At 31.5% G+C, this 20946-nt stretch overlaps 1 protein-coding gene across 2 annotated transcripts; it reads right to left on the reverse strand.

Annotated features, from left to right (window-relative positions):
• Positions 1-6118: 6118 nt before the first annotated feature.
• On the reverse strand, positions 6119-17223 carry LOC134680795 (RING finger and transmembrane domain-containing protein 2-like). 2 transcript variants are annotated; one of them, XM_063540030.1, is made up of 9 exons: positions 17140-17223; positions 14910-15443; positions 14189-14274; positions 13527-13636; positions 12691-12835; positions 12161-12301; positions 10638-10703; positions 9644-9745; positions 6119-8564 (listed from the first exon to the last, which is right to left on the reverse strand). In XM_063540030.1, exons 2-9 carry the CDS (start codon positions 15418-15420, stop codon positions 8430-8432), a joined length of 1296 nt encoding a protein of 431 aa, XP_063396100.1. In that variant the 5' UTR covers positions 15421-15443; positions 17140-17223; the 3' UTR covers positions 6119-8429. The 2 variants fall into 2 exon arrangements, with proteins under 2 accessions (XP_063396100.1, XP_063396099.1); XM_063540029.1 differs by having other exon boundaries at positions 17111-17210.
• Positions 17224-20946: the final 3723 nt, after the last annotated feature.

Here is a 20946-nt window from a genome sequence, read left to right on the forward strand (position 1 = left end):
ACCCCAGAAATAGATTACCTTAGTTGTATTTGGCAAAACTTTTAATTTTTTTTTGTCTTAAATGCTCTTCAACTTCGTACTTTATTTGGCCTTTTGAATTTTTTTTATTCGAACGTCACTGATGAGCATTTTGTAGACAAAACACGCGTCGGCGTAAATATAAAATTTGAATCCTGGTATCTATGATGAGTTTATTAACAGATGATACCGGATATGTTCCTTACTTCGTAACTACATTTTCCTTCCCTTTTCATGAATGTGACCTACCGAAAGAGACTATTTAACAAATTTGTAATAACATGAGAAACACGACGGGTGCCATATGTGGATCAGAATCTGCTTACTCTTCCGTAGCACCTAATATCACCTCAAGTTTTGGTTGATTTGGTGTTGCTTTATAGTTTTTAGTTTTCTATGTTGTTTCTTGTGTACTATTATTTGTCTGTTTGTCTTTTTCATATTTGGCCGTGGCGTTCTCAGTTTATTTTCGATTGATGAGTTTGACTGTTCCTCTGGTATCTTTCGCCCCTCTTCCAAATATTCATTATGCATTTGTCTGCCATCCATCAGTATTTATATTTTTGAACTTGATTAGCGTATTTGCATTAGGGCATCAAACTTCTTGCATTTATTACACAAACGTCCATATAACCTCCTTTTGAGATCTTGTTATCGATATTCAGATATAATTTTATTTTGGATGTAACGCGTTTTATGATTGGCTCATGTTGTTTTGATTATCAGCTCATATACATAAGTTTGTCATGTGACCGTGACATAAACATTTATTCATGGTTTACTACGGTTTAAAATAGAATTTGTAATTAAATCATAAGAAATGACTGTAATATTTCCCCTGTCTATTTGAAATACCATAAAAAAAGTGGTGCACACTTTACAATAACCCGCTATAGTATATGTCTAATAATAAATAAAAATACATACATTTATTGCTTTCTTGATTTGTGTCATATTGCAGTTGTGTAGAAAATTAAAAAAAAAGGTAAAATCACAAAAATACTGAACTCCAAGCAAAATTCGAAACGGAAAGTCCCCAATAAGATGGCAAAATCAAATGATAAAACACATTGAACGAATGAACACCAACTGTCATGTCTCTTATCTTAAAAATATGAATGCATTATTCATTTTACAGTTAAGGAAATAAAGCTCATTAAACTAGATAAATTAAGATTTATTGAATTATAATCATTATATTTTTTGGCATCCTGCAGTCGTTCAAGTCAGGGACTTTCTTTACTACTTTATACTTTAAAGTCATATGAAACGAGTGAGTGGTGAAAAATAATGTATATCCAACTCTTGAACCAATGCATGTATACATCATTCGCTTAGTCCTCTGTGCACGATTTTATCATTATTTTAGCAAATATATCATATAATCATCAATTTATTTTCTCTCTATTTGTTATGATTTAACAAATATGGCTGCTCATGAAATGCCGTGTTTTGAAGCCGAGTTTTAACGATTGTCACCTTATAGTAAACAATTCACAAAAAGCATGGGTAATGAACACGTGTTTAACATGTATAATCAGAAATTTGTTCATTTCAATGACAGATCCATGCGTATTGTGGTCACCGGATTTTTACGAGGAGGGTTACGCTCGGGTCACTATGCATATGGAAAATATGTCGGCGAATTGCTTGCTGGAAGCAAGCAATTAAAACTAAGTAAACTTCTTCTAAATGTGGACAAATTAAAGAATTTTCCTCAGAAAAAAAGTATATGTACATAAATTGTAGAATGAAAACTATCCATTTATTTATAAAAAAACATATTTTTTTTTTTTAATTTGGGGTTTCTTATGACTTTAATGTTCTGAAAATATTAAAAAAAAAAACTATATGTGATTTTAATTACTGTCATCACTATATTGGATTGATCAACTTATTTATGGCTTATTTCAAACCTTTTGTTTGTTACCTTATAATTGTGATTAAACGTGTCAGATTATGATTGGTGATTAAACCATACAAAACACTTTTTCTCGGGATATATCACTTTGTTTTGGGGAAATCACGTTTTTCTTGTATTTCTCGGGAAATCGTGGTACCGGAAAAGGGTGGATTGAACCTGGTTTTAAAGCACTTAACCTCTCACTTGTATGACAGTCGCATCTAATTTCATTATATTGACAACGATGTATGAACAATGCAAACAGACACAATAGGTAAACATGTTATTATGGTATTGTTTGGGGAATGTGTTCTCATTTCCACAGGTTTCAAACTTAATCATTTCAGACACATATAATACACAATTGTTTTGTATGTCTATGGTAATTTTTTCATCAATATTTACAAAACACAGTACCAATGTTGTGTTATCAACTACTACATCTTTCAATCCTGATCTTTTAAACTTCACAATATGATTGGAGAAAGTCTATTGAAATTGTGCACCTGCTATTTATTGAACTTAACTGTGTTTTCCTTGTCGTTCAGACTTCCAATGATTTTTTTCAACCACATTTGTCAAAAGGTGATAACTAGTTTTGTTTTACTCTTCTTTTGAGATCTTTTAAACTTACAAACATGTTGAGTTGGTGCACCTTCCATTATGGAGCTGCTTTAAGACTTTTTCCCCATTTTTGTATATTTTCATTTATTTAGTTCATTTAATTAAATGTCAGCAGGTTGTTATGCAGTGGCTGTCGTCGGTTGTTGGCTGTCATTATTTTTTACGGTAAGGTTTATCCAGTATTGGTGGGTGTACGGTTGTTATGCAGTGTCTGTCGTCGGTTGTTGGCTGTCATTATTGTTTAACAGTATGGGTTTTATCCATTATTGATGGTCGTACGGTTGTTATGCAGTGGCTGCCGTCAGTTGTTGGCTGTCATTATTGTTTTACAGTATGGTTTTATCCATTATTGATGGTTGTACGGCTGTTATACAGTGGCTGCCGACGGTTGCTGACTGTCATTATTGTTTTACGGTATGGTCTTATCCATTATTCTTGGTTGTACATTTGTCATACAGTGACTGCCTTCATAGTTGATTTTTTTTTATTAAGCACTGCTTTTTGGCTATTTTGTGGCGGCTAGTTTATATTGGTGGAGGAAGACGGGGAGCCGGGAGAAAACCAACGACCTTCGATTGGAAAACTGATAATTCTAGTCGATGGAATTAAGAGTCGAGTGCAACTGCACGAACAGGGTTCAAATTCACAATCTGACTGGCTAGTGATTTCAAGTAGTAACTACTTAGACCACTCAGTCATCTAAATAGTTGAATTTTCCACTGAAAAAAAATACTGTGGTTCAATCGTTTTTATCAAATACCTGATTTAATACTTTATTCATGAGAACAACTGATGACGACGAGAGTCAAAGCCTGCACAGATCTCACTGATTGCAGAAAATTTGAACCACTTCAATCACCAATTATTATATCATGTTAAACTGTATCATAGTATTCCGTTATATGAATATTCTTACTTTACAATTTAGTCGGGATTTCTACGTGAACAGATGCTTTAAAAAGATTTTATGTGAATAAAAAGAAAAACTTTTAAGTCTGCACCTTGACGTTCGTATCCATGCTTATTATGGTAGCTGATTCTTAGCAAATATCTTAAAGCCACTAATTTTGTTTGTTTTTACAAAATTGTGGATTGATGCGATAAGAACATCGATGAACTACTGTTGCCTATCATTTCACATGACATAGAGTGCATTGTGGATTGATGCGATAAGAACATCGATGAACTTCTGTTGCATATCATTTCACATGACATAGGGTTCAGTAGTTTTTTTGTATCTTATATTATTTACCCTTTATTAGTACACTGAAGAATGGAGGTTTCAAAGAGAGTTGATCTGATGGTTATGCTGGTTTTTTTTTATCGTATAAAACTTAAAATGCTCATTCTTTTAACAATTAAGAATATACACCATGGAATATCTCACTTGCTTTACTGATCATGATTAAAATAATGTAAAAAGTCAAAATCACGGTCTTACTAAAGGTATTAAATAGCTTAGCATTATCAATAATCCATTTAATTGAAGTAAATATCTGAGAAGCAGACAGCATAATGAAATCTAAAAGTTAAACAATAACTCTGAAAAATGATGGAATGGTAAAATGAACACTACCAGATGGACCTGTACTCCGTACAATCATTTATACACCAAATACAGTTAACATATTGTGTATATTATCAGATCACGTAAACGTTACATTAAAAAATGAAACATGAAAATTAGGTGCAGGTTAGATGAACAAAGACATACATGTTCACTTTACAATCGTTCTATGCACCAAATACGTGAGATTGATGCTTCATATAAGTGCAAAAACATATCAGCTGACAAGGGCACACAATCAATACCGAAAGTCTATGAATATCAAGCGGTGGTGCAATTACCAATTACCAATAGACGACTTTCATATGTGTGAATTTTCTCAAACATGTGTTTATGTCACAATGCTTGATATCTTATGTTTTTAAAAACATAATAATAAACAAACCTCTGCGAGTTTTAACCAATTGATTCCAAATTCCCAAGAGTTGTTAAACCTATTTCTCTTATGGTCAAAACACTCATTCTGTTAAATTGATTTTTTTGTGAATGGTTGATTAAGTCTTTTGCACATATACCTGTGTATGTCCTGTTCCGGAGTGAAACATTAACATCAGACATTTTATTGATTGATTGTTAGTTGCTTAACCTCCAGTGGCAAATATTTCATGCATGATCAGGACTCGAACAAGTTAACATAAATCAATAGATATGTGTTGTCATAATAGAGACCATCATCAGACATTATAAAACTTTTTGTATGCTTCAGAATTTTATAAAATTTGGCAATAAGAAGATTTTCAGGTAGGAAGTTTGAGTGTTCTGTATATTAATGAAATCAAATATGTCAGTTTCCATGGATGAAATCTACATGGTCTTAACCTTTGAAAGTTACCAATGACCTTACCAATAGCTAATGGAAATGTCTTAAATTCGTCTCATGATTCTGGAAAAGCCAATCAAGTTAACATTTGTTAATGCAGTTCTGGTATCACTTTTTGATAATACACTATGTGGAATATGATACAAGAAATATGTCTTCACTCAAGAAAAAGACAACAGGCCACAACCATAAGAAAAACAGATATATTTGAAAGAAACAGCTGGAATTGCATAAAATAATAAGAATGTGTCCATTTTTAATGTTTTAAGCGGTGTGAAATTTGTTTCGAATTTGTAAATAATCGTCTCTCATAATTCTATATGAATGGCTTTTACATATGTGTATTTTGTTTTAAGCAATGTGTTATGTATTGCTTTGTAAAAGGTGAGACGTTAATAAAATATTGTATTGTATTGTATTGTATTGTATAGTACAATGATGCACCATTCCCACTCCAATTTTCTATGAATCACTGGACCGTGAAATTGGGGTCTGAACTCTTATTTGGCATTAAAATAAGAAGGATCATATTATAGGGAAAATGTGTACAATGTGTCAAGTTGATTGGACTTCAACTTCATCAAAAGCTACTTTGACCAAAAACTTTAAGTCACACGGAAAAATATTTTTGTTTGCCCAAACCCTACCCAAAGGTTGAGACAGTGGGTAGGTAGGTAGGTAGGCATTTCCTTTTTTTTCAAAAAAAGAAACTGAAGTATCAGATGTTTATTAGTCTTCATGCCTATTTGATTAAAAAAAACTTCTTCAAATCAGGACAATAAAAGAATTTGAGTAGGCAGCCTTTTTCTGGGTAGGTAGCATTTGGGCAAACAAACCTATTATATATTATGGCCTTAACCTGAAGCAAGACACTGACAGACAGATGAACAGATGGACAAATGTACAGATGCACAAACCAAAAGACATTATGCACATTAATGGGGCTTAAGAAACATGGTTCAACAATATGCATAAACTTATTCTTTTTAATAGGTATTTTTTTAAACACAATCCAAGACATAATTTTATATAAATCTTTTGGATGATGATATCTGCTTTTTCTAGATGATATCTGCTTTGTGTATTTGTTTAAAGAGCCAGTGTGGTTCTTAACAAAATATAACTTCCTTCACCAAGGACAAAGAAATTTGTAGCTTCATTAGAATTCTTAATAATCAAAACATAATTTCAAAACAAAAACACAATTTATTAAAATAATCAAACTTGGTAAACATATTATACTGGAAATAATAGGAATATCACCTCTTAGCAATAACATGATTATTAAAAACAGTGAACTATGACATAACTGTACTGATTTAAAATATATGTTTTATATGGCATCGGTTTGCTGACTGCAAACCTAAAATAACAGATTTATGCACTGTAAAATAACAAAAAATGTTTTTTTTTTTGGTCCTGTAAATATCAAGTAAAACATCACAAACATTTTTACATTAAAAGCTGACATACCCTCAGGAAGATCAAGAGTTTTTTTTAAATATATGTTTATAAAACTACTTTATGTAGAATGAAGATTTTGAGAAATACGATTATTTTCATAATAGTGATAAGCTTTCAAAAACATATATAATATTTAAAATTTAAAAATACCAATGCATGCCCATAGAATCAAGGACTATATATATCACATCAGTTACAGGGGAGGATCCAGCCATTTTAAAAAGGGGATTCCCAACCCAGGACAAAAAGGGGGGTCCAACTTTATTTTCACATTCAAATACATTGATCATTTAAATAAAGGAGGGTTCCAACCCCCAGAAACCTCCCCCTGGATCCAACACTGGGTTACTTGTTGATTATGATGGGAGTTGTTTTATCACCTTGACTGGCTATACAGCCCTCATAAGGTCTGTTTCTTGTTTCTGTATGTGAAAAGGCATTTTACAGTAGTGTCATATACATTCCAACTTTGCACAAAGGAGCAAACATGTAAAAAATGTTAATAATTTAACATGACCTAAAAACATTGACCTTTATGAACTAATAAACAATGTGTTGGGTAACATACAGGTTATGCATGTATTGTGTTAAAGTACAAGTTTACTTTTATTTAAAATGTTACCAATAACAAAATCATTAGCTTTTTATGTGAATATATACCAGTACATACAAAATTCACATAAAAGAGCAAAATACTTGCCTCACTTTCATATTTTTGACACTATATTAATTATAATATAATAATTATAATAACAATTATATGCAATACATTATTTTCCTCAGAAAACAATTAAAAACAAGAATGTGTCCAAAGTACACGGATGCCCCACTCGCACTATCATTTTCCATGTTCAATGGACCGTGAAAATGGGTAAAAAATATAATTAGGCTTTAAAATTAGAAAGATCATATCATAGAGAACATGTGTACTAAGTTTTAAGTTGATTGGACTTCAACTTCATCAAAAACTACCTTGACTAAAAACTTTAACCTGAAACTCACACTTTTATTTTCTATGTTCAGTAGACTGTGAGATTGGGGTCAAAATTTTAATTTGGCTTTAATATTAGAAAGATTATATCATAAGGAACATGTATACTAAGTTTCAAGTTGATTGGACTTCAGTTTCATCAAAAACTACTATGACAAAAAACTTTAACCTGAAGCAGGACAGACAGACGGACGGACTAACGGACAGACGAACGGACAGATGAACGGACAGAAGAACGGACGCACAGACCAGAAAACATAATGCCCCTCTACTATCGTAGGTGGGGCATAACAAATGTGTCCACTACCGTTTATAACACTAAAGTCGTACTGTGGATTCCTTATTATTTGTTTGATACTAATTTTTGTGGATTTTGATGGTACAGATGAACCATCAAATTTAGTGTTCAACAAAATTACAGATGAGGGAGGATAGGACATTTATCAGGACTCCGGGATCGGGTGTTTTTAAGCTCAGGATTTCGGGATTGACCCTTTTGGGATCCGGGAATTCTTGTTTTTGAATTTTCTGGACCTCGAGATTACGTGTTTTTAAGCCCGGGATTTCGTGATTTTGTGTTTTTAAGACAGGGAATTTGAGATCAGGATCCTGGCTACCCTCCCTCACATATGTACTCAAGGTTATAGACTTTGGCAATAACAAGAAATCAAATAACCACGAAAAAGTAAGTTTTCTTTAATCCAAGAAAATTGGTTGCGCTGAAAATAAATAAATCCACAGTTATTGCCCATCAATCTATGCCAAAAAACTTTTTCTGATACTGTGGATTCTTTTATTTTTGATTTAAACCAATTTTCGTTGATTTTGTGAGTGCAGATTTTGAAAAAAGATAAAATTAAATATCCACAAAAGTGTACGTTTTCCTCAATCCAAGAAAATTCGTACTAATGAAAATAAATGAATCCACAGTAAATAATCCCCATCCATCAATGCCAAAACACTTTTACAGATATTTTAAGCTGTCTCTTTTATCTCTTAATCTACGAGTTTGTTGATTTCTTAATGTTATTATTCAGACGTTTCAATACCACTGAATGTGGACACTTGTTGATCCATCTTTCCACTCTGGATTCTCAGCATGGATCTGAGTCCTACACATCGGGCATGTCTTTTCTCGATCAAACCAGACTGTAACACAACTCTCACAAAAGATATGCTGCAAAAAGAAAATAAGAAAATATAAACAAGCATAAACTCATATGTGTGAATAACTATTTTTTTATGTAATAAGTGAAAGCCACTTGTTTTTAAGTTCCTGTATTTGTGATTTTAGTCAGTCACTATGTATTAAAGTTTTAATAAACAATTAATACATCAAAGTTGGTATCATATTCCAAAAATAAACTTTTGATCTGATCAGATTTATCCTTTCCAAAACAAATGTTTTTATAATCAACATTTGGTTCTCTGATCTTAGATTCTTATTGGTCAAAATTCAATTATGACATCAAAATACAATTATGATATCAAAATATAAAAAATTTGACATCAACTTGTAGAATCTGTTACTCTTATGATTTTTGTCCTTCCTTTCCAAAGATTTGCAGAAAGTTGTGTTTTCTATGTGTGACGTCATCAGGCATTGTTGACTTTTTCAGGAAGTCACAATAGGAAATTCAGAAGAAATCAAGAAAATTTAACGTCATAACCAAATTTTGACCAATCATTAGCTGAGAATAGATACTTCACTAGTGATGAGAAATATTTTTCTAACACCCCTCAAGAAATGTGAAAATAGCACAAAAAAAAAAGAAATATTGTATCTCAATTGTAGAAAAGTAATTAATGTTTAACCAGGTCTGCCAGTAAATCAGGCAAATGCAGATCAACTTCTTGTATCACTACACAGTCAAATGCTAACCAATAATCTGAACCAATCTGCCAGCAATCAAGGTATTATGTGATCTACCCCATGTGCCACTCTGCCAGCAATCAAGGTATAATGTGATCTACCCCATGTGCCACTCTGCCAGCAATCAAGGTATAATGTGATCTACCCCATGTGCCACTCTGCCAGCAATCAAGGTATAATGTGATCTACCCCATGTGCCACTCTGCCAGCAATCAAGGTATAATGTGATCTACCCCATGTGCCACTCTGCCAGCAATCAAGGTATAATGTGATCTACCCCATGTGCCACTCTGCCAGCAATCAAGGTATCATGTGATCTACCCCATGTGCCACTCTGCCAGCCAAACCACTAATTTAACTGATAATAAAGAAGAAATACCTACTTTACAAGCCAACATCACTGGATCTTTATAATCATCTTGGCAGATGGGACAACTTTCTTCTCTAGATGTTATATCACTTTGGCTTGGTCGGGTTCCATAGGACTAAAATACAAACATATTGTGTTCAATTCATGTTTCTTAAAACGTAAAAATTACAAGAATATAATAAAAGCACGAACAAGCATTGTCAGTCAAAATATCTTTTTTAAAAGAAATGCTAACTTTAGACATATATAAATTCACATTTTAAATTTTCTATCTATTATTAAATGACAGCATATGCAGCAAGAGTTAATACATTCGGTTTCTCAGCATGTTGAATAAGGGTTGGTTGACCGTTATGGAATAACCGTTTCACAAATGATATCGGATATGTTCCTTACGTCGTAACTACAATCCCCTTCCCTTTCATGAATATGACCTACCGAGTTAGACTATTTACCGGATTTGTAATCACATAAGCAACACGACGGGTGCCGCATGTGGAGCAGGATCTGCTTACCCTTCCGGAGCACATGAGATCACCCCTAGTTTTTGGTGGGGTTCGTGTTGTTTATTCTTTAGTTTTCTATGTTATGTCACGTGTACTATTGTTTTTCTGTTTGTCTTTTTCATTTTTAGCCATGGCGTTGTCAGTTTGTTTTAGATTTATGAGTTTGACTGTCCCTTTGGTATCTTTCGTCCCTCTTCTTTTACTCAAATACAATATTTGGTGACATTCATCCTGTCGCATTTTTCACATAAATCAAATCATTAGGGCTGTTCCAGAAACTAGTATGTTCCCCCTCCTCCCCAAGGACTTCACTTTTTTTAACCCCAAACACCCACAGATATAAGAATTAATTAGAGCATCACTCCCTTTGCATTTTGGTATTTTTTTTAAAATACAACCACCCACATAAAATTTTAAAAAGTTTGCTTACCTTAGGGGGAGGGGGTGCATAGTATTTAACTGGGAAAATCCTTTCTTGTATATTGTAAAAAAAATACTTACAATATCTGTTCTGAGTCTACCAACAGCATTGTATACATCTTGGATTTTTACCATTGTATTATTTAGCTGAAATGAAAAAAAAACTTCATCAGTATTCATTTTTCTCATATTCTAATTTATTTCCTAAGGAATTCTTTACTTTCAAAATTCATTAAAATTACTGCTTAAATTTATTTACTTTGAAAACACTATTTGATGGCGATGTGTGTTATGTATTTACAACAACATATGTTCTGTTGAAACCAGGATAATTTGTGTTTTAAGCTGGTACCAAACACCCAAATAAAACTAATTTGGTTCGTTTAATTTCCAAAAAATTTTGACAAAATATGTTAATACTTAAACAATTTGACAAAAATATAAAAATTTCAATAAACTTGAACCACACTCTTTCATCAGAAACATTTTATTTGGATATAACAAACACTAATTTTGATAATTGAGAAGCATAATATTTCCCTTTACATAGAAAGTGTTTACAAAAGTTATGCTGATTTTTACAGAGTTTTCTCCCTGTATAGTTATGAATCACCTTAAAAAACAAAGATGCAGCTCATTTGTTAGAAAAATATAGGAATGCGTTGACTGCAAATTACCACTACCATCAATGGATTTAAATTATATGTTTTCCTTGAACAATTTTTTTTTAAATTGAATAATTTGTGGATTTTCTGCCCTTGTAGGCATGTACTTGAATATAAATTCAAATATTACATATGGTGTAGCATTCTACTGTTTTCATTGGATATGAGGATCACATGTTTCAAAGGATTTTTTACGTATCTGATGCTGTGTTTCTATTTTTACATATATTGTCGCTATGTTTCTTTTTTTATATACATATATTGGTGGTCAATATGAAAATGTTACTAAATTTAAATTTATTACGTCATGACTTCACACAAAATAATCATGGAGGAAGGAGCATCAGAAAAGAAAGTTTGCAAGTTTATCAGGAGATTTCAAGAATTTTATGTAAAAAAGCAGACAATAAGAATACAAGAATGCTAATGCAACAAGCGATGAAGTTAAAAAAAAATTTATTTTCAATAACATGTTAAAATTCTTGCAAACTACAAACAAAAAATACACATAAAGAACATTGAAAGTCATTTTCCTAGTAAAAATGTACATTATTAATATATAAAAAAAATAAAAAAAATGTCATCAGTCAATATAATCTGAACAGGTCCATAAATAATGTATTGACCTTGTCAAAAGTTCATTATTGATAAATGTTAAACTTAGAACATTTACTTCAGTTGCATGATAATATTTCCAGACCATACATCTTATCCCTATTTGTCCATAATTACTGGACATCACAAAGGTTTCCATATATTTTTGAAATCATAATAGAAAATTTGATGCCACAGTGGAAAGTGTTCAAGTGGGGCAGATTCTCCAGTCAACCAGGATAGATTTTCAAATAGCTAAAGATGTATTGTTCTGACATGTATACAGTTTCAGTTGCTTAGTGAAAAACAATACAAAAAGATTTGATATAACTCGCTAATTCTTACCTTAAATATAAAATAAACTAATAATAAAACAGCAGCAAATATAAAAGACACATCATCTGACAGGAAGTGAAACCATGGCAACACTGTAACAACTAATCTGTATAACTGCATCACATGTTCTATGAACATATAATACTTTCCCTGGAAATAAAAAAATAATAATTAAAATTTACAGCATATTTTAAATAATCATAACAATATAAAATGTCTTATCAATTCAATTTGACTGTTTCGTAAATAAAATATTTACAGTAAGGTTTTTGTACCGCCACTGCTCAATTTTGTCAACTAAACAGTGGCCAATGTGGACTTATTTTTACAATTAGCTACCAATTTTGTTTAAAACAACTGCATACTTAATTCAATTGTTTGGCCACTAAAACTTGGAATTGGCCAGTAAATTTTAACACTGTTGCCCAAATTAGCCACTTGTTTCAATTGCTATTTTGAGGCATGCAGTGACGGTTACTATCTTGTGGGGCCATGAAAAATTATTCTATTTTTAAGTAAAAGATAGCCAAAGTGCATACCCTTTTCTTACTACTGAATGGAACAACAGATATCAGACATTTAAATATGATGGTGGCATATTTTAAAATGTAATCTGTGACCACCATCATCCACAAAAATAACCAGAAATCGGCCGTCCAACCATTGGGCATCTGGAATAACAATCTGAAAAATAAATTAAATTTTAATATTTTTCATCTAATTTTAGGAATCTGTTTTAAAAATACATATTATCAAAATGTAAGTCATATCTGTCCCTGAACTTCAATTTGAAAATTTCTTTGTATCCTCAGTTACCATGGTTACTGTACTATAAATAAGATACTAATTACTTATTATTTTAAAATTCACAAAACAAATCATGCAGGTGGTGGTTTAAAATCTGTACAATTAAAAGTTTGACATTTGTCTATTGTTTAGACAGCATTTTGACCTATAGATGTTTATTTTTGTTTTTGTTATTGGTTTGCTGTTTCATTGAAGTGTAAACTTCATCTGCTTTATTTGTTCATAAAGCATATCATGTATTTCATAATTTATAAGGTATATGGAGAAGATCCTATTTATCATGCAACCTCTGTTTCTAACATATAAATAAGTTCTATATTTGCTATGCTTACATTTTCCATATAATATAACAGCCTTTCTAGACGTCATAATTATTTGGACTAGTTATTGGGTTGCTGTTTCATTAAAGAGTACACTTCTTCATTTTTTCATATACATGATATAGCATATCATAAAATTTCTTTTAAATCATATGGAGAAGAAAAAGTAACTTATCACAAAAACACATGCAACCACTTTTTTAACATAAAAGTATGCTGTATATATCATATGTATATTCTATGCTTACAATTTCCATAACTCTTGGTCTCTGAAGACGTAATACACAGTAGCCATATTGGCTGCCATCAATCCAGCTAATTGTAGGAAAGAGAATATATACCGAAAGTGATTCACATCCTGAAAAAGAAAATTCATCAATTAATGTAGTTGTTGCAGTAACAAATATTCGAGAAGATTATTCTCAATGAGTTTGAAAACAGAAATGACTGAATCTGAAACCAATTACTTAGATATAAGATGTAGTAAGAGTGCCAATGAGACAACTCTCCATCCAAGTCACAATTTGTAAAAGTAAACCATTATTATGATTATATGTCAAAGTATGGTCTTCATTATGAAGCCATGGCTCATATGTAACAGCAAGCTATAAAAGGCCCAAAAATGACTAGCGAAAACCCATTCAAACTGGAAAAACAATGTATGTATACAAGTAAGAAATTGTAATTTAGGAAAGAAATATTCTCCAAAATTAAAAACAAATCTTTAAACAAACTCCTGTATTATACAACATATTTTGTTTTAAATTTAAATCCTTTTTGGTCCATTACATCTAAATATATAGTATCAGTATTGTATCTAAACTTTCAAACATTTTTCTTTGAATTAGGAACATTATTTGCACTGGAATTACACAGAATTATTAATCAATTTTTTCAATGTTTTACTTACCCTAAGTGAAGTTTGATGAACTAAGCCTTGAAGTTTGTTATTTGCATAAATAAATGTTACACCCATACAGAGAAACACAACCACACCTGTAAAAAATATGAAAGTGTAATTAAAAAACTTATTATTCTGAATTGAGTTGAACTCACCAAATATAAAGTTGTTTCTTGAACATGTTGAATGCTCACATACTTTTTCAATCTAAAATATTCTTAAAAATTTGATGAAAAAAAAGGAATTCGCTAAATTTTACAAAATAAGCAAATTATGTCATGATTTTTTGCCATGGTAACTTGTTCAATGTACAAAATTGTTTTGTTATTCCGAATACCTCGTACCTTAGATACTTTTCCGTAATTTAAAAATATGTATAACTTTTAAATTTGCAGTAATTTTTGGGCAAAAAAAGGGCCTTATTGCTGCTACTCCTTTACTAAAATCTGAAACCTAAACTGATATGCTCATGCAGTGAATTCAATTCTAAATTTTTGGATCTAATCAAATCCTTGATAACTGACAATAACATGAATAATGCAACATTTATCAACACGATTAATGTGATGTCTGTACTTGCTGCTAATCTATTGAGAATAATGGAATGCCTACCTAATATGTCTAAGTCTTATCCTTTTCTTTTCTTTATGAAGAATAATTGAATGCTTACCCAAAATATGTGTATTCCATACCCCTTTCTTTTCTTAATTGAGAATAATTGAACACTTACCCAAAATATGATCAGAAAGTAACTTAAACAATACAATAACAATAAAGATTATAGAGTTAGACAACAGATGAGTCAGCGGGGGAGTCCGTCTCTCATGGGAATGTTCATGATTTTCATTCATATTTTCATCCGATCCAAAATCCTGAAGGCTCTCTGGATCAATCTGTAGTCCTTGGTGTAAAAAGTCATGTGAATGTGCAGGGTCCGGATTATGCTGAAGTCTGTTTAAATCCAGTACAAAGTCATTATTAACATTGTCAGTACTAGTTTGTGTAACAGGTGTTGGTTGCGAAGGATTGGCATCAACCGAAGACGATCTAGATACAACTATTCTATGTGGATTATGTCCCATTATTGTTGGCATTATGCCAGAAACGGCATTTCCGACCTGATTTGAGATTGCTCCAGTGTTATTGATGGGCAGATTTAACCTCATCCAATTCTGATTACTATTGGAGCCCATTGTAGCCTGATTAGAATTATTTTCAGTCATATTCCTTCTGTGAGACATGAAGTTACATATTAATTTTAAACCTGGAAAAAAAAGACAGAAATTTTAACTGATATGAAAATGTTCAAAACTTTATCAACTTACAATCATAATCACTTTAAATGCTATATTGTATTTTTAAAAGCTTTAAATATCATTCTTGGAATCATTTTATTTTATGTCTTGAACATTGTTAAATGTCATATACATGATATAAAATAATGTTATTTTTCAACTTGGAAACTAAAAATTATGTAACTAGCAGTGTCATGACTACATGTATCTAAGGATTACTTTGTTTAACAAATGATAAAAGAAATGATCTTTTGACAATAAACATTTATTTAATATGTTGTGGAAAACTGATGAAATTTGTTTATTCTCATTAAAAATATATATATATACAAATTCAGCAAATTTAAGCAACTTAAAGTGAAGTTGAAATCATCCTTTTGTAAATTTAACAGACATCATCTTGAGTTGGTTGACCATTATGACACTACCCTTTTCACCACAAATGTGAGACTATATAATGGGTTTGAAATAACATGAGCAACATGATGGGCGCTACATGTGAAGCAGGATCTGTTCACCTTTCCCAGTTTTCCGTGGGGTTTGTGTTGCTTAGTCTTTAGTTTTCTATGTTGTGTCTTGTGTACTATTATTTGTCTGTTTTTTTTTTTAAATTTTTTAGCCATGGCGTTGTCAGTTCATTTTCAATCTTCGAGGTTGACTGTCCCTCTGGTATCTTTCTCCCCTCTTTTAAATCAATAAATTGAAACAATGCATATGGTAAGATATACATTTAATTAAGGGAATCGATCTAAACAACTGTCTTTTAATGAGTGCGGAATGGGTATTTTCACTTTACAATCACTATTCTCTGTCAGCTGTAGTCATGGTAGTTATTATTGTGAAAAACTTATTCCAGATATCAATTTTTTAATTGATGGTACATGTAATGATACATGTATGTAATTCCTTTAAATGTTTGACTAGCCATCAGGAAAGGAACATAGAGTTTTTTCAATCAAAAGATGTATCCAAAAAAATATAGGCATATACAATCTATCTTTCGTTAATACATTCTTAATTATGGATAGACATCATGAAGTCAGAAATAAATTGCTGCCTTTGGTGTGATGTTTTACCTTTGGAATTTTTGCAGTTAACTTAAATATTGAGAACTTGTCTATGCATGGTCCAGAACTTTTCCTAAAAAAGGGGGGGGGGGGCCTCTGACTGACCTAAGGGGGGGCCTCTCCAGTCATGCTTCAGTGCTTCCCTATATAATCAACACATTTTTCCCACAAAACGGGGGGCCCTGCCCCCTCCCCCTGGATCTGCCTATGTGGTCTGCAAAGTAGTGACCAGTTCATAAATGTGATGAACCATATTAAAAATGATGCAATTTTTTATGGTGATCTAATAATCAAGGGGCTAAAGAAACATAATCAAGTGTATTGTGTGGACAAACTAACCGAATATTATGTAAAATGCACTTTTCAATTATCTAAGGTATGCCATTATCTAAACCTGAAGAAACAAGTTTTTGGTTGAGTGTGTGGGCTTTTTTTTTTGTGTTGTTGGTTTGCTGTCATTTATCCAATAATTCAATGAATTCGCATAGCTCTTGGAAGTTTGGCACTAATTAAATCTCTAATTTTAACAATTGGTAGTATTGTACTGTTGGAATCTGACATAAACATACAAAAAGTATATAAATTGCAGCATAATTACAGTGACGTCTACTTTCATTTCCTCGCACCTGTCAAAATTCAGAATATATTTTTGTATCCCTTTGAAAGAAGGAATTTGATTGGACAAAAATCTAAATTGGTCCAATCCAAAAGATTTTAACAAAATTATGCAAAGCTATGTTATTATTTCATCCCATATATTTTAATTTCGATTGTTATATTTTAGTTGTTAATTAAAAGAAGCAACTAAATATTGAAAAACAAATATTTCAGTTTGTTTTACAATGTCATTGTCGAAAAATTTTAAAATTCGAAAATATGAAGTCATCATTGTTTATCTGGTAGCCACAGTTTTGCATGCCAATGCTGAACTACAAAAGTTTTAGAAGACGTTGGATTCTTTTATTTATTTTGGTTGTAGGGTGTATTGTTTTACTCTCAAAAAATTTAGCAAAGGTATAAAATAGTGTTGTTTCTACTTTTGTTTATTTTTTCAAAGTTTTTGACCCAGTCTGAGTCTACTTGAAGTATTTTTATTTGTTTATTATGTTTATGATATAGATATGTGTAGTAAAAGGTAAATACCTAATGGGATTTGAATGTCATATCTGTTTTGATTTTGTTGTAAGCTTGATTCTGCCAGTGTACTTTATGGGGTCTCACTAATTAGTGACATGAAGACTATTTAGTGTACTGTTCTCACCGCCTCAAATAAGAAAAATACAATTAAACATGACTACATCCTTCACAGTCATACCCTAGAATCTGTCTCCTCTGCCAAATATTTTGGTAAAACACTGCAATCTGACTTAAAAAAAAATCTAAAAACATTAAGTACCAGTCTTACCTAGTTCTTGAGATAGTTCAATATCCAGCAGCTAGGTATGCCTGCAACCGTTATCAAAACACCAGTAGCGTTACAGACATGCCCAATACTTTAAATTGGCCTACCTTACAACAACGCAGACTTAAAACTAGACTTATAATGTTTTATAAAATTGTCCATCATATTGTCTCCGTACCATCAGATTTACTCATACCAACAGACAATTAGAACCCAACAATTTCATCCACAAACTTACAGACACATACTTACATTTAAAGACTATTACAAATATTCATTTTTTTTACGTTTACTATTACACAATGGAATGACTACTACCTCCAAAGATAGTACTTTCTCCGACCTTAAATATTTTTAGAGAACAGTTGACACCTACTGTTCTCCACAATATAGAACAGTAAATCTAGTAGTTATGTAAATTACTAATAGTTTTAACCAAATGTCATGTTAGTTGTTTATTTTTGGCACTATTCGTTTGTAAATATTTATTTATTATTATCCTATGCATGCCCAGCAGTTAGTAATCTTCAAAAATCTTATGGATAACCGGATACCATAAGAAGAAGAATGAAACATATTTTTTTATTGAGATTATTTATTCCTAATAAATATTAAAAAAATATGCAAAAGAAAACAAATTTAGCAATGAGAAAGTTAAAAGCCTAACCATAGATATATGGACCATAATTTGGTATTCGGCCTTTGGTTTCTTTTTGTATCCTTTTTTATAAGTTCTAAAACTTTAACTTTTATTCTGTGGGTTGTGTTGGTGTTAGAATAGTATGAATGGAACAATTGAGTTTTTCGAGAAAAAAATAATACATTTTGATTCAATGTTTACGTGACAGGAAACCGAAAGCATTTTTTTAGTTTTATGTTATTGCAAAATTTGCTTAAAATAATCTGAACAGTATACTTTTTCTTAAAATCCATCTTAAATGTAACAGTATTATAAAACTCCTAAATATGTGCTTGATTTGAAAACAATTAGTACAATTTATTCAGAAATTTCCATATTTTCTTCATTGATACAGGATACCATAATTGTTGTATCTTTATGTTTTAGCCAAAAAAATATATTTATATTTGGTTTTTAAATTCCAGTTATATACAATTTATTCCAAATCATTGGCAATGTAATATTCTTTAAATCCAGTAAAGAAAAAAACTTTTAACTTGGAATTAAAATCTTTATAAATAGGCACCATGTGATATTTGTGACCTGTACATCATTTACGCACAATGAATGTAAACTTTTGTGTTGTATTTAGAACAGTGATCTTTAAATATTTTTAAAACTATTAATTGCCGTGGGAAGACGACACGCATCTCAGTGATCAACAGTGCGTGGTTGAACTTGAACTTGACCTCGCTCACAATATTGAATGCTAAAAATAGTGACATTAATTTTGTCCACGAGATTTTTATTTGGCGGGAAATAGTATCATGTAACAGTAAACTCAGGTGACCTTTCTGGATAACCGTGGGAAAATTCATTGAAGGTTTAAACTTGCTTTGTAATGATTGACATTTGTGTGCGTTAAGATTGAGGCTCTAGAAGGTCCTTTTGCAATTGATTAACCGGATTCTAAATTTTATTCCTTTTCTGAATAAACGAACATCAGCCTTTTATTTATATGTTTCTCAGTCAACAGAGGACATAAACCTGGACATTATTTATACTTCCATAGTCAACACTATACATTAATGGTAGATGAAAACAGGATGCATGTCGTTCAGTTCCTGATGGGCGTTGGTAGAGATCCTCTGTGAAAATGTGCCGATCGTAAAAATCCGATCCACATTTTTTTTTACATATTTCTTTCTTGTACGATATAATTTCATTTTAATATTCTATAGTAGAAATACTTCTTTTTATATTTCGCCGAGGACTTTTAACGAGCAGTAAAATACGGATTGCGCCAATCCAATTTTATTTTAAATGATAAAAGATCAATAACAGATCATAACAGATAAAAAAAAACACGTGATTTTATTTCTTCATATAATTAAATAAGGTTGTGATTATTGTGTTGTGTCTGGGCGGGGAATTATCTCAGTATTTATGAATATAGGGCTGCCACATTGCATACAAAACTATTTGTCACTTTACAGTTTCTTTTTTAAATTCAAATATTTCAAGTCGGTAATCTACCGAGGTAGTGGAACAAAATATTTTACATTTCAAAATAAATTGAAAGTAACAGAGTTCACTTGTTGGTCCGATAAATTAACTCTAGGGTTTGATTTAGATTGGACAAATTACCGTAAAAACATAATTTTGTTTTAAGCCAGTTGATATTAATTATATAATATTGAACTATTAATGAACCGGATATTGCTCACTGAGTAGGCCATAAAAGGTTCTAATTGTGGTAAAATCATCTTTGATGAAACTTTGTTGAAAAAACAAAAATTATGAACTGATCGGACTATAATGAAAATACTAAATAAGTATTTTATTCGTATTTTTATACGTTTTTACGTTTTATTTCATATGACAATGACATGAGCACATGCATACAAGAATAATTATCTTATTTGAAATAAAAATGTCACACTTTTATCTGACAATGAATGGACATTTAAATAACGTATCTTAAAGCACACAGGTGCAATCAAGTTCGATTAAATGTACAAAGGTAATAAATCTGGCTAATCCGATTATGTTGTCACGCGTCATTAATTTTCAGTTCATCCGATGGGCAATAAACCAATAAACAGCCACGCGGTGTTGGGAGAGAATCTTTGGAGGAAATTGGGAGTAGAATCCGTGATTCGCGGTGTCACACCGCTACACTCGGAAATCGGTGATAAAAGTTCGCGATTACAAACTCTCTGGGCGTACTGTACATGGTTTCCACATTTTAACCTACTTAAGTGGGCTAAAATCAATAAAGTACTTCCTTTCAAGTCATGTCTGGTGAAAGTTTACTTTTCCTTTGACAAGTTTATTGTGTTTCTGAAAAGTGTAAATATTATATTACTGGATATTTCAGGGGA

Source organism: Mytilus trossulus, chromosome 8 (assembly GCF_036588685.1).
Source record: "Mytilus trossulus isolate FHL-02 chromosome 8, PNRI_Mtr1.1.1.hap1, whole genome shotgun sequence".
NCBI classification, from domain to species: Eukaryota; Metazoa; Mollusca; class Bivalvia; order Mytilida; family Mytilidae; genus Mytilus; species Mytilus trossulus.